This window comes from Enhydra lutris, unplaced genomic scaffold (genome assembly GCF_002288905.1).
Source record: "Enhydra lutris kenyoni isolate GAN:26980312 unplaced genomic scaffold, ASM228890v2 scaffoldscaffold20, whole genome shotgun sequence".
Classification (NCBI taxonomy): Eukaryota; Metazoa; Chordata; class Mammalia; order Carnivora; family Mustelidae; genus Enhydra; species Enhydra lutris.
In genome coordinates, this window is record NW_019154104.1 from 4,113,212 (window position 1) to 4,128,083 (window position 14,872).

The window sequence follows — 14,872 nt, forward strand, 5'->3', positions numbered from 1 at the left end:
ATGATGCTGGTCATGTTCACATAGCCTTAAATTTCACCAATGTGGTACATAAAAAAATGGCTGATTATTTGTCTTTTGTTTTCAGATATTGCAGCTGTGGAAGAATGGTTAGTAAGGATCACTTTACAACATGGATTAAATATTTATACGACTGAAGGAACGCTATTGGATAATGTCCGAGGTAAATGCCAACAGATAAAAGTAAAATGGAATTCATAATATTCTTCCAACAAACCTTGTACCCTACTGTATACCAGACTAAGTCCGAGAGAGAGAGAGAGAGAGAGAGAGAGATATGAACATTACCCTCAAGGAATGACAAAGAATTAAATACATGTGGTTAATTGTTAATAGGGGTCTTCAAAGGGTGCTAGAGAAATACGGAAATATATATTTTTCTATAACCATGTTGGGGTCATAATAAACAGTGGCTTTATAAAAGTAGTTTTTGCATCTATTATAGAAAATATTATAAAAGATATACTATAGAAAATCTTTAGAAATATTATAAAATATTTATAATATTGATTTAGAAAATATTATAAAAGATACTGTTCGTTGGATTACGGTTTCCTTTATAATGACTATCAGCAAAAATTCTTGCTCATTCTTTGTTAGAACATTTACATTTTTTCCATGAAAAATTGGTTGTTTTAAAGTTATGAATACTGAGTGATATGACTGTCTAGACCTCTCTTTTCCAATTGTCTGGTTTATAGTCCAACTTTTGGATCGTCTGTAGCACTATAATACAAAAATTTTTAAAGTCCTCATTCCTGGACTTTGTATTTTTCTTTACTCTCCTCACCTTCATTTTTAAGAAAAGTTTTTCTTTAAATTCCAGTTAGTTAACATATGGCTAAATGTAAGTTTCAGGTCCTTTTTACTTTTGCTCTTTTACTCCCACTTCGACTTGATACTGTGTAGCATGCAGAGTAAAGATAAAGAAATATTACATTTTATGGAAAGAATTTCCTGGGTAGCTTTAAGAAAAGTAATAATGTCTCCACCCAACCATGTGCCAATTAAAATCAGACCTCTACAAGCAGAGGTAGGAATCTGTCATTAAAAAGGGAAAAATATCCCCACAGGTGATTCTGATGTACAGAGGACTAAGAACTGCTTTAGAGAAAAGGCTGCCTGTGTGCCAAGAGACACCTGTGCATCTATTTTTGCAGGATTATTTGTAATAGGAGAAAGGAGAAGCAGCAGAAATGTCCATCAGTAGGGGAAAGACAAATGCCTGCAGTGTATTCTGTTAAGATGAAGGAAAGAGACCACCTATATCATTAAGAACAGAAATCAAAGCATGACAGAAAAGTCAAGTTTCGGAAGAGAAGAACATTTACTTAAAATTCAGAAAACACATAAAGCAGTGCTTTATACTATTCATGGGCACAGAAATATTGTAGTAAAAATATAAAAATATGGATTAGAAATAGATGCAGCCATGTCATGATGGTTGCATTTGGGGAGGATTTGAAAATGGGGCCATGAAGGGGACAGAGATATCTTCAGTCACATCTGTAGTGTTTTACTTCTTTAACCAAAATTAAAATATCTGCAACAAAAATGACAAAACGTTGTACTTTCTTATTTTGTCATGATGTCCAAATTTTGAAAAAATAGTCATTTATTCAATAGCAATTGCAAGCTTTTTGAGGCTGCTATTTTGAAGTCCTGTGCTAGTTACGTTTAAGGATTAAAGTAACAATTTATAATTATTTCAGTTTAAAAAAAATTGAAGTGTGAGTCATTTATATATTGAAATGTACCCAGAATATTATATACTGCATTTAGATTTTGGTGTACACTTGTTTAGAATGAATGGAGGTATGGCAGTAGCAAAGAGTTTCGCAAGTTGTTAAAGGTTCCAGATGCAGAAATGAGATTCATTTGTTTGAGCGACAAAAGAAGGCTGGTAATGTAGAAGCATAGTAAATGGTAGACAGAGTGGCCTAGAGTAAGTTTGGAGAAGCTGACAGGGAGCATGGTAAGAAGTGTGGGCTTTACTTTGATTATAATGAAAAACTGTTCAAGTGTTTTAAGCAAGAGAGTGACAAATTTGGAATTCTGCGTTCTAAATGGATCACTTTGGCTGCTATGCAGAGAATGGACCCTTGGAGAAGGATGGCAAGAATGGGGGGAAAAAAAAGATTGGTTAGCAGTTGTTGCACTGGTCCCCTTGGGAGGTGATGCAGAGGATGTGGGCTGGGGATTAGCGGTGGAGATTTTGAGGAGGTAGAGTCTTCAGAATACGTTTTGGAAGAAGAGCTGGTAGGGCTTCCTGGTGGACTGGGGGTGAGGGAGACAGAGGCATCAGGACGAATCCTAGATTTCTTACTGAGCAATTAAGTGGATGATGGTCTCATTTCCTGAAATGCTGACACAGGGGAGAAAGCATTGAGAAGTGGAGATTAAGGGTTAAAGTTAGGGTTATAGTGGGAACTCTTTTCTTCACTACTGACTCAAAAGAGATGTTTAAAAATATTGCCCTACTTCCTAATCTCCAATCCATGCCCTAGACCATGCCATAACAACTGCTTCTAATTCTAGCCACTCATCCCTCTCATATGGGTCACTTTTCTGTCCCCTTCTTGGCTTCTCAGTGATAGTCAAGACTTTTAATCACTCCCTCATTCTAAAGCATTTAAAATATAGTATCTGACTTTGAGGAGCATGTACATAAGTAAAAAGGTATTTGTTTGTTTTTAAGATTTTATGTTTTATTTGACAGTGAGAGAGGGAACACAAGCAGGGGGAGTGGGAGAGGGGGAAGCAGGCTTCCCACTGAGCAGGGAGCCCAATGTGGGGCTCTATCCCAGGACCCTGGGACCATGACCTGAGCCGAAGGCAGACGCTTAACCGACTGAATCGCCCATGTGCCCCCAAATGTGTTTTCAATTCAATGCAATCATGCTCCAGATACAAAGTCCAATCTCCCTGTCCTCTAAGATCTGGTTATTAATTGCCTGCATAGACATGCTACGCCCTAGAGAGTCAGTCCAAATGTCTCTGAATTTCAGAGTAAATTAGTTTGGCTATAAATTGTATTTCTTTCCATTCTAAGTTACACTGTGTCAACTGTGAAAAATACATCACTTAAAGTTCTGGGATTTTGTAGCAGATCTGGGGGAGATGGTGAAGACTTACATTGTAGAAATATAAACAGCTAAAGAATTGATTATTAGATATCTCTTTTCAAAAGTGCTTTGACTATTTTTGAAATTCAGACAGCAGTATTTTATCAAATTGTCCTGGCTTGCCTTTTTAACTCTCCTTTCTCATTTTTTTTTTCCAGAAGAAAAAAAAATCCTCCCATTTTCTTGTCATTAAAATTTAACGTCATCCAGCTCCAACCCTTTGCATGCATATCCAAGAATAGATTGCTGGGTTGAAGGGTAGAACGCGTCCCCCTCTGACTGATTTTCCATTGTAATCCCAGCCCAACTTTTGTGTCTCTTCCAGAAGTCCTTCTCTGTGTCTCAGCCACTGATGATACCTCTCCTCGTCCTCTCCTGGTATTCTGGATTTATTCTGATTATTCTCTATCTGCTGCCATTTCATTGGAATGGGAGGACAAGTGAATGTGTTGTGTGGGCTTTTGAAGCAGAAGTTGTTCTCTAAATTATAAATGTCCTGTGATCCCACAATTCCATTTCTAGGGATAGATCCTGAACCCAGTTGTACTTTCCAAAGATGGTCAAAGCAGTGTCTCCCGTCCCACATGCTTTTCTGCAGTAGTGACCATGCTGGGCCCCCATCAAGGGCAGGTAGACCTCATTCCTTTTACTCTGGAAAATAAGAATCAACCTATTTCTTAACTGATGAAGGGTGAGGTAATATACCCATTTGGGGGGACAGTGACAGGCCCTTTTATAGGACTTTTAAAACCCTTAAAGGAGGGCACTTGTGATAAGAGCACTGGGTGGTGTACGGAAGTGTTAAATCACTATATTCTATACCTGAAACGAATATTACACTCTATATTACACTCTGTATTAACTAACAGGAATATAAATAAAAACTTGGAAAAACAAAACAAAAAAACTCTGAAAGGATAGCAGTAACGTACCCCAAGACTGCAGCCACATTTTAAACACCTAAATTTGACTTCTACAGAACCTATTCTTCAGTGGGATCTTGGGACTGTACTGACAAAAAAAGGTATCGCCGAAGTCTATCCACATGTGGTAGATCTCAAAGTGGCCAAGTGTCCTTGCGCCAATGATGTAGCATTACTTGGCTTCATTTTGAATACAACATATAATGGTAAGTTCACGGGCTTTGCTGGAAGTTGGGTGTGGAGTCTCGTACTTTCTAACAGTGCTGTTTCACTGGCAGAGCAAATTAGATGCATAGACGTAAGGGAGTAAAAGTGTTTCCTAAACGTACCTTCGACTTTACTCCTTATCACTTCCCCTTGTCCACTTGCAGGTGTGACTTTTGACTATGTCCATAGTGACTGTAGTGTCTCTCCGAATTTCACGTATCCCCTGCCACCTCTGAATATGTTACTTCCTCTCAGGGATTATTCATTGCCTTTCTAATCCATCTGCTATTCCTGCCATGTGTAAATAGGTATCATGTTCTAAGGCATCATATCATAACATTATTTTATTTATTATGTATGTGTTTTTGGATTAACACTGTAGTATTTAATAGCATCTTTTGAAAAAAGATTTTATTTATGCATTTGAGTGAGACAGACAGAGAGAGCTCAAGCAGGGGGAGCAGCAGGCAGAGGGAGAAGCAGGCTCCCCACTGAGCAGGGATCCCAGTGCAGGACTCCATCCCATGATCCTGGGATCATGACCTGAGCCCAACGCAGATGCTTAATGACTGAGCCACCCAGGCACCCTTTAATAGCATCTTTATGCATTTCAACTGCTAATGTATTAGTAGTTGTTTTTCCTAAGTCATTGGTAGTTGCTTTTCCTAGGTCATTGGTGAGCTTTGAGTCCCCAGCCCAGTAAATGAGAAGGGAAATAAAAGAACTAAAAGATAAGAAACAAAATTTCATTACTCATATGTAATATGTGCAAAAGTCCAAAAATCCAAAAGAATCAGTAGCCAAGCAATCAGAATACAGGGCACTACAAAATTGAGGAATGAAATAACAACATATAAAAACTGTTCCACCAAAGACTAAAGATTATAATTTTTAAAAATCCCATTCAGAAAGTAACAAATCCCCAAACATACCTAGGAGTAAACAAAGAAACAGAAGAGTTTTAAGGCCTGTTGGACAGAAATTATAAAACTTTAACAAAGGTCATTAAAAAAGACTAAAATAAATAAGATATTTTATGTGCGTGAACAGGAACTTCTACTATTGTGAAGTTGTTAATTCTCTCCAGATTTATCCGTTGTTTCAATACAATTCCAAGAAAAATTACAGCAATTTTTTTGGCGTGTGTGGAAATTGACAAGCCAATCCCAAAATACATATGGGAGATTGAAATAATGTGAATAACATAATTTTAAAGAACAAAAACTTGCCCTACCATGACTTATTATAAAGAAACAGATTCAAACAGTGTGCTTTGATACAGGGGTAGACACACCCCCTTGCCCAAGATGTCTTTGAATTACTAATGGCTTAGTGGTTTTGTGCTCTCTAGTTTTTCGAGCCTGCTTGCACTGAATTGGTTTAGTTGGAAATTGCGTCTCTTCCTCCTCTGTGTCAACCAGATGGAAACTCAGCTCCTATTCTGACTTTCTGACTTTTGTGGCTGCCATGCCGGACCCCCTCCTTCTCTCTCTCCAAACCTGCCTTACTTCCCTGAGCCACAGGAGAGGAGTGATTCTCAGCTCTCCTGTTCCATTCTGTCACATAACGGAGAGTCACAGGAGAGAAAGAGCAGCTTTCACTCCTTGGGGTCTCACTCAACCTCTCGAGAAAAGAAATAGCTTTAGCAACTCCCCTGCACCCCCCCCCCACCCCAGCTGCCTTCCACTCTATTGCAGCAAAAAAGAAGTTCCCCGGGGATCTGAGCTGCTACTTCCTAAATTTGCAGTTCCTTTGTGAGGCCCTTGTCTGTCCCTGCCCCACCCCACCCACCCACTCACCTCCCCCATCCCACATACCCAGCCACAGCTCCCTGCCCCCAGCCTCCATACCACATGAGGTTAATTGTGGGAACAGATCTCTGGGAGCCCCGTGGGTTCCCGTCTGGACTTGCTATCCACCTTCCTCCTCTGTGACACTCCCAGTGCTTCTGCCCTGCCTCTCATCCCTGTTTTGTCTGTCACCCCCAGAAACCTAAGCTTCCTAGGTCATTTATGGTTCCTACACCACACACAGTTCTGGGCTTAATTTGACCCAAACTTCTGTCCCTTTCCATCTACCCAGAGCCATTCTTGGCATTTGTGGGCTGTCAGCAGCGATCTCCCCCATATGGCTCATCTTTTCTCTGAATGGCCCCTTCAGTTTGCTGCCCTAGAGGGTCACCTGGCTGGTCCTAGTAATATACCCTCTCACATGCCTCTGTATGTCTCATGCCCAGGGGTGGGGTCACCATCCTTGCTCCTTGGGATCACTTCTCTGTATCTGCTCTGTCTTCCCTTCAAAACTTCAAGTTCCTTGGAACTCAGACTTTCCCTCCCTGCAACTCCTCCTGGCTGCAGCCTGTGCCGACCTTCCTGTTACTCACACTCCCTCATGGATGACTTCAATCTCTGGACCCCTGCCCTCCTCGCCATGCTATTTTTGTCACTATTTTCAGTGACTTCACCATCCCGTGCAGTACTCAGCTTCAAGGCCTCCTCTTCTCCAGTGATCTTCCCCAGTCTTCTATGCCCATGTTCTAGACCTCATTGTCTCCAGTAATGTTATCTGCAGAATCTCCGCCATGAGCATCTCACCCTGTCCACGACCTCCCCATTCCATCTCTCCTAGTCCTACTCCAGCACTGCTTTGATCTCACGGAGACTTTCCCCACTTCTCAACACCCTTTCTCTCTACCTTCCAGAGGTTGTATAGCCCACACTTATCCACACTTCTGTAACACCCCTGCCCTGCTCTGTCTTCCATCCCCATGCAGACCCAACTCTGATGTTCTACTGACTGATCTCTCTGTCAGTTCACGATCACACATCCCAAGAGGGCACTCAGCACCACCCAGAAATCCTGTCTCTTTACTGTGGTATATTTATTTTCCAACTCTGCAAAATGACCTTCTCTCACACCTCTTCCCACTCCTCCAACCCTCTGCATCATCTTCTCCATTTTGCTCTCAGCTGTGACTTTATCTCATAGTTCATGTAGAGAGCCATGATGGATCCCAAGGAACTCCATTGTTGCCCCTGCAAACCTGCCACTCTACTTGCATTCATACTTGCACACTTCACCTTCTCGCCCATTGCCTCATGAGAAGTGTCTGCTGCTGTCAGAGTCACCCCCCACCCTGTTCTTCTGGACCCCATTCCCTACAGCCATCTGAAGCACTCACATCTATGCGGCAAATGTCACCTTTTCCTCTACATCACCTGCTCTCCCTCCTTCCTGGATTGGGTCCATTAGCATACAAACAAACCCTAACATCTCCCATCCTAAGCATCTCTCTGTTCTCCTTCAAAGCAAAATTTGTGCAAAGAACTTTTTGTAGATGGCGCCACATTTCCCACCTCCCCACTTTGTCTTCATCCCAGTACAGATCAGTGTTTGTTTCTCGCTGTTCTTCTGAAATGTTCCTTCCCAGGATCACCCGTGATCTCCATATGGTCAGTTCCAGCAGTGAATTCTTTTTTTTTTTTTTTAAGATTTATTTATTTATTTGAGAGAGAGACCGAGAGACAGAGCACACCTGCAAGCTGGGGGAGGGGCAGAGAAAGAGGGAGAAGTAGGAAGCCAACTCCTCACTGGGCAGAACCTGCCCACAGGGGTTGATCTCACCACCCTGAAATCATGACCTGAGCCAAAAATCAAGAGTCCCAACATTTAACAGACTCTGCCCCACCAGGCACTGCCAGCAGTCAGTTCTCATTCTTCATTCTACTTTCTTTCCCAGCAGCAGTTCTTACAGTTGACCACTGTCTCCTCAAAATACATTGTTCTCTTGGCTTTCTCAATACCACCTTTGATTTTATTCCACCACACGAGTCACTCCTTAGTTTTCTAGATGGGCTTCTGGTTGGTGTGGCCCCCTAAGTGTTGTTGAACTCAGGACTTTTCCTGGACCCTCCTTCCTTATGGAATTACGCCTCTCTCTGAGAAACTTAACTCAGTCCTTCAGTAGAAATGCCATCTCCAAGTCCATGATTCCCAAATCTCTCTTTCTGGTGCTAACTGCTCCTTGGAGACAGAACTCCTCTATTCAGTTATCTATTTTACATTTCCTCTTGATGTATAATGAGCATCTCAAATATAGAAAGTCCAATACAAAACTCTTGATTCATCTTTCTCTGAAATCTATTCCTCTCCAGTATTCCTTATCCCAGTTATATCCGCTTATTCAAAACTGAAATCTAGAACCCATTTGCACTCTTCCTTTCATGACATTCCAGGATGGTGCTGTACCCAGTGTGTATCCCTAGCATGACCACTTCTCCCCTCTGTTGAAATCTTAAATCAACATGGGTTTTCCACGAGACTAATTCATAACTTCTTAAATGGTCTCCCTATTTCTATTCTTGCCACTGTATAACCCACCTTCCATACAGCCACTAGGGTGACCTCCTTAAGGGTAAACCAAATCATGTCACTTCCCTGCATCAAACACCCAGTGGCTTCCCTTTGGCCATTAGAATAAAATCCAAACTCTTCACAATGGTCTACATCAGCTTCTGTAATCCTGGTGGTCATTCGTTATACAGAGTAGCTTGTAACTTGAGCCTAAAAGTATTAACCAAGATAAGGCATTTATTGCACTGCTTACTTCTCTATTAAATATTTCTAAACTTTGCAGGGGTCTGGTCTTGTGATATCATAGAGGACACCGGTAGTCATTCCTACTTAGACTACAGGACAGTGTTATCTGTGGAACGAGACTTAGTGCTTAGAAAGACAACGCTTGTCATTAGCTTTCCTCTTCCTGGAAAAAGTAAATGATAACAACACTTCCAGCTATGTCTTTGTCTACACGGAAAACAGCTGAGAGTGAAAATACACACTTCAAGATATGAGTGGTCCTACATTCATCTTTGGGAAACAGAAGATATGTATTAGATTATCAACTGTTTGTAGGTTCCCCCACTGCCCTCAGTAGTTAATGCCAGTTGACTAGACTTCAGGTTAATATTCTATATTTAAAATGAAAGACTCTCAACACTCCTACCCATGGCCAAAGAAAGGCGAGATCAAGGTATATGCAGTGGGTTCCATCTTCTTTTACAAGGTTCTCATGAGGCATTAGCAAATATTTTTTTTGGTTTTTAAATCATAAATATTAAAGTAAATCAAAGACAGTTTCTTCCTCTTGGAATTTTAAGTTTCTTCTTGGAGTTTTTAAGTATTAAGTAAGATTGTATTTCCAAAATAGGAATGTGTTTATGCTTACAAAAATACCATCAGAAAAGAAAAAAACTTTTCCACTACTCTCTTATGTTATGTGAATGAGGTCTATGAATTAAATTAACAAAGGCAGATTAGCAGGGGAAAAGAGCACACAATTTTTATTATTATTTACGTTCATGGGAGTTAACTGAATAGAAGTGAAAATTGAGTGGTTAAACCTGGGGCCATAGATACCATTTTAAGAAAAGAAAGAAGTTTGGGCTTCATGGGATGATAAATTATGGGGAAGTGACTAGGAAATATATGGGCAGAATAATGAAAGAGAAGAGCTATTCTAGTAAAGTCTGTTTATGCAGACTTGTCTCAGTGCTGACGCCCCTCCCATCTCTGGTGATAAGAGTGCTCTTCTCTTCCTGGTACAGGGGTGGGGAGGCACGTTTCCCAAAGGGAAAATTATGCTCTGCTTTTAGGCAGGTAAGGAGACGGTGGAGAATGCTTCTTGAGTCTGTTGATTCTCATTTGCCTTCAGCTCCAAGTAATCCTTAAGCCAGAGTGGCATATTTGGGGTGGCATATTCGGATCTCCTTCAATATAAAACAGAGTCCTTAAAATTTAATTCAGATGGTTGGCTAAATTTCTAAATTTCTATGTTTCTAAAGTCACTTCATCTTTCCATTGCTTGGGAAATGAGATCGCAATTGAGGGGAGGGGAGTTGAAGTGGGGCAGAGAATTGTTTGGAAGGTGGGACAGATGAGGACCCTGGCCCCAGAAGACAGAGCACCATGGGAGTGGGTTATTTGCTTTGTAAAGTTGTCTAGACTTAACCTTCCTTTCTTCTCATGTTAGGAATTTACATAGGCCTCAGTTCTTCCGGGTTTTGGGATTACGACGATATCTTGTGGTTTAACCTGACAGATACGATCTATTCCCAAATTGGAGAAGGTAATTCCTCTAACTGTACCTTCTTCACCTATCCCATGTATATCAGCACTTGATCAATATTGATGAAATGTCTTTGCTTTGCTGGGGAGCTCACCTTTTCCTTTTTAACCCCCGGTATGATTTCTTCCCTTAGAACACAGAGAACTTTCAGTGGTGGATATGGTTTTGACAAATCATTTTTTAGTTATCCTCACCTCTCTGGGTTGTTTTGTAAGTGGAGATCTCCGTTATCCATCATCCTCTATCTTAACGGTATGTGAATTGTGTTTACATATCTTCTGTAACAAAAAGTGGAGATTCTTGATACTTGAGCTCTGTGTGGTGTATCTTAGAATTTAAATGCTTTTTCCATGTAAAAAATGGAAGTGACTTTTTCCTTTGCCTTCTGGTGTATTGAATATATCCTTTGAAAATGGTGCTAGTTTTATTGCTATACAAATTTATAGTAAGTTTTAAATATGTACATGTAGAAGATATTGTATCTATTTTATAGTTATATATGTTCCCCAAATACTTTATGGTAACTTACAAAGCTAAATATAATATTACAAATTAACATAAATTATAAAGTTAATTTTGGGGGCGCCTGAGTGGCTCAGTGGGTTAAAGCCTCTGCCTTCATCTCGAGTCATGATCTCGGGGTCCTGGGATCGATCCCCGCATCGGGCTCTCTGCTCAGCGGGGAGCCTGTTTCCTCCACTCTCTCTCTCTGCCTGCCTCTCTGCCTACTTGTGATCTCTGTCAAATAAATAAATAAAATTTTTTTTTTTTAAAAGTTAATTTTGGGTTTGAAAAAAGGGGACTATGCATTTTGGTGAGGATATATACTATGCATACCATGAAATTCTTTTTTTAATAAGATTTATTTATTTTAGAAAGAGAAGGGGGAGGGGTTAAGGGAGAGGGAGAGAAAGAATCTAAAGCAGACCCCCCACGGAGCAGGGAGCCTGACAAAGGGCTCGATCCCACAACCCTGAGGTCATGACCTGAGTTGAAACCAAGAGTCGGATGCTCAACAGACAGCCACCCAGGTGCCTCTCATTACATGATTTTTAAAAGAGTCTGGGATCCTTTCTGAAATTAAGTTCAAGCACAAATAAATTAATACAATGGTGAAACAAAGCAAAGAAATCGGAGGTAAGATGACATCTCCAGCATATTATTTAAACTGGGTTAGAAGCTGGTTTTAGTGTGTGATGCTTGTAACTGCTAGGATACAGAAAGCATCATATCCCTTTAGTATAACTCAAATTGCTGTGCTTTGTTTTGCCTTCTGATATGCAAGCAAAAACTGAAGTGCTTTTTTTTTTTTCTTATAGTTTTCCAGAGCAGACTTTTGTGGTTTCGAAAGGGTAAGAAGCTTTGATTCCCAAGGGTTGGTGAAAAGCTAGGTATTTCCTCCATGACCTGAGAGATGAAGGGCAAGACAAGAACCCACAACATAGATCATTCCTGTTACTATGATCTTATTTACAGTTTGAACTTGAACACATTCCCAGCAAATGTTAAGCAATGATCTCCCCTTCTGTTTCGAAGGAAGAAGTGCCTCTCCCTATTCAGAGGTCTCCCCCACCTTTTCTTTGTATGTTCTGTCCAGGACTCGGGGAGTGGTTGAGGTGTATTCTGCACAATAGTGCCCAGCTGGAAAGAAAGTCAGGGCTGAGATTTGGCTAACACTTTTCTCCTCAATCCATCTACCCCCATGTGGGCCTCTGCGTACCTGGAGAAAGGCTAGCCACAGCTCTGCTTCTGGCCTTGGGGGGTGGGGTTAGGGTTTTTTGCTTTTTTTTTTCTATTTCTTCTTTCCTCTCTATTCCAAAGTCAAGCTTTGTATTTCAACAAGGTCATTCCCATCAACACATAAACATGCTTCAGTTTGGAAACCACTACAAAATCATGATTATTCGTAGACTTTTGCTGTGTCCCTTCCCCCTTCCATCCTCATACGGGCCTGTGGGCACACACCCAGGTGGGCACACACATGCTTACTCAAACCATCTAGAAGAAGGAGCACTTATGTCTTAGGACGCAAATGGGATTAACTTCTTGCCATACTAATTGGAGGAAATGTGAAGCAGAGAACCAGGGAGAGCAGTCAAAACTGATGTACCTTAGAAAGAACGGGGGAAGCACCTGTCAAAATAGGACCCCAAACCTAGCTCAACTCTATCATTCAAGAATGAGGGTGAAGAAAGGAAATTTGTACAGATAAGACATTAGGAGAGTTTACCACCCAGAGACCCTCATGAAGAAATGGAGTGCCAGAGATAGTGACAGAGCTAGAACGTGAGCTCTCAACCCGAACAGAGGCAGGCACTGGGGCCATGATCTCCTCTCTGGGATCTGTGTCTAACGCGATGCCTGGCACAAGGTAGGCATTTAGTAAATATTTGTTCAAAGAATGGAATTGGTATAAAAATTTACAGTTACAAATTTTGTGTTTTGTACTTGGGCGGAACCAAAACTCCAGATAATACAAGGACTGGATACAATTTTCAGTGAGTCACCAACCCATTTTAAGATCCTTGTTTCATAGGAGAATCAATATGGAGAATAATTTTGGAATTTGATAGAAAAATGTATAGTTCCACACAAATGAGTTTAAAGGATAATTACCATAAAAGAAAAAGACATATAACCTAAAGTTTCCAACCCACCAGAGGAAGGAAAAAAGGATTAAAGAATAATCCATTGATTCCCATAAAAAAACAAGAAAGGAGGAAAACAGATGCAAAGATAAAAGAATGGAAAACCAACTATAAAGTAAGATGTTAGAAAACAATCCAAACATATTGGCTAAAACTAAATCACACAAAAAATAAGGAAACAAAGGAGACTATCACCTCAGCTTTGTTCCTTACCCTTCAGCTCCCATTAACTTCCATTTCCTGTCCTCCTGCCTGTTAAGTCAAGGGTGCTGGGGATGCTGGGACAGCTGGACTCACTCAAAGCCCAAGCTTTGAGGAACCCCAGTGAGGAAACCTGGCATGTCTTTCCTCTAATGGGTCATGTGAGTACAAGACTTTTGGCCACAAAGACATGCAGGTGGAGGACTACAAGGTGAGGCTCCTGGAGAGAGCTTGACTTGCAGAGCTCTGGGAACCCTCTCCCCCCAGAAAAGGTTTCTGTCAACCTTGAGAGAGTGGCTGGTCTTCTGGAGAGAAGCCCAGTGGGAAGGGTATAATCTCCCTGAATCGGAGCAAGTTGGAGGAGACCAAAAGGAGGAAGCCACTTTCTGGTTCTGAGGTGAGGGAGGAATGGCAGCCCAGAGGTGGAGAGACTTCTTGGCCTTCTGTCACTCTAATATCACCATATTCTGAGGTGCTCCCCAAACCAGACCTGAGCATTCTCTTGAAAATACATCTAAGCCAGCCTAGCATTCTGAGAACACAAGATCTTTAGAATCAGAACATACACTGTTGCTAATGGAGAAGACAACAGACAACAACTGAACAAGAAAGACAGAACTTAATCCACTCCTTTAACAATGAGCCAATGAACACCTCTTACTGGTTCCTGAGATCGTACTGAGATAGTAGCACTGAGATAGTAGCAAGAAAAAAAGACCTCTGATATTTATTAGCTTAGGGTTTCAAGTGCCACATAAAAATACTTTCTGGGACTAAATACCACAAATTGCAATTTAAAATGGAATAAATTGAACGATAGAAGAGCCACTGTTTAGATGCAAAGAAGTGGCATAGAAGATGAAGAGGAAAAAGCTTCCCAGACCATCTAGGGATGATGAGTAAAAATCACTGGGGCAAAGATAAGTCTTTGAGGATAATCCAGGTCTAAAAGATGAGAGAATTTTTGGAAGGAATAAAAAAGGAATGGATAGAAGACAGGCAATATTAACACAAATAATAGAAGATTACACTGAAATTTAAAAAGATCCAAGGCTATCTATTGAAAAGGCCCACTAAATCCTGGAAGAATTGAAAAACATGTATGCATCTGAATTTGAAGTTGAAGGGGAAAATATTACAAGTTTCCAAACAGAAAGAACAAAAGCAAATCTATGTCACTGGTATTAGATTAATACAACAGTAGAAGCTGGAAAATAGCAAAACCCACATCTACAGACTATCAAGACAAAAGGACCAAAGTCCAAAAATCCTATTACCAGCCAAGAGATTATTCATTCATCTTTCAGATTGAGAAAGAATTTGGAGAATACATCACCCAGTTATCCCAGCTAAGGAAAGAACTTTAGCAAAATAAAACAATGAGCACAGATATCGGGGCAAAAAAGAAACAAGAAAACAATGGTGGGCAATGGTTTCTCTCATTGTATCTAATATACATGTTTTCGGTCTATGTGGATTAAAGTGAAGTGCTAGACAAAGATCTTGAAACAGAGAGAACATGTTACAAGGGAAATTAGAATTTTCAATGTCTAAAAATTATTATTTTCAAATAGAATTACATTCCCCATAGTTAAAAACCAAAAAAGTTATATAAAGCTCCAC

The 14,872-nt window shown here is 40.6% G+C and overlaps 1 protein-coding gene across 1 annotated transcript in view; it reads left to right on the forward strand.

Annotated features, from left to right (window-relative positions):
- The window catches only part of LOC111148698 (cation channel sperm associated auxiliary subunit beta), a 120,758-nt gene that overhangs the window by 19,230 nt on the left and 86,656 nt on the right, over positions 1-14,872 (forward strand). The window contains 5 exon segments of the mRNA XM_022505492.1: positions 86-181; positions 4,123-4,272; positions 10,305-10,400; positions 10,534-10,652; positions 11,720-11,752. Coding sequence (XP_022361200.1) covers positions 86-181; positions 4,123-4,272; positions 10,305-10,400; positions 10,534-10,652; positions 11,720-11,752 — 494 coding nt within the window.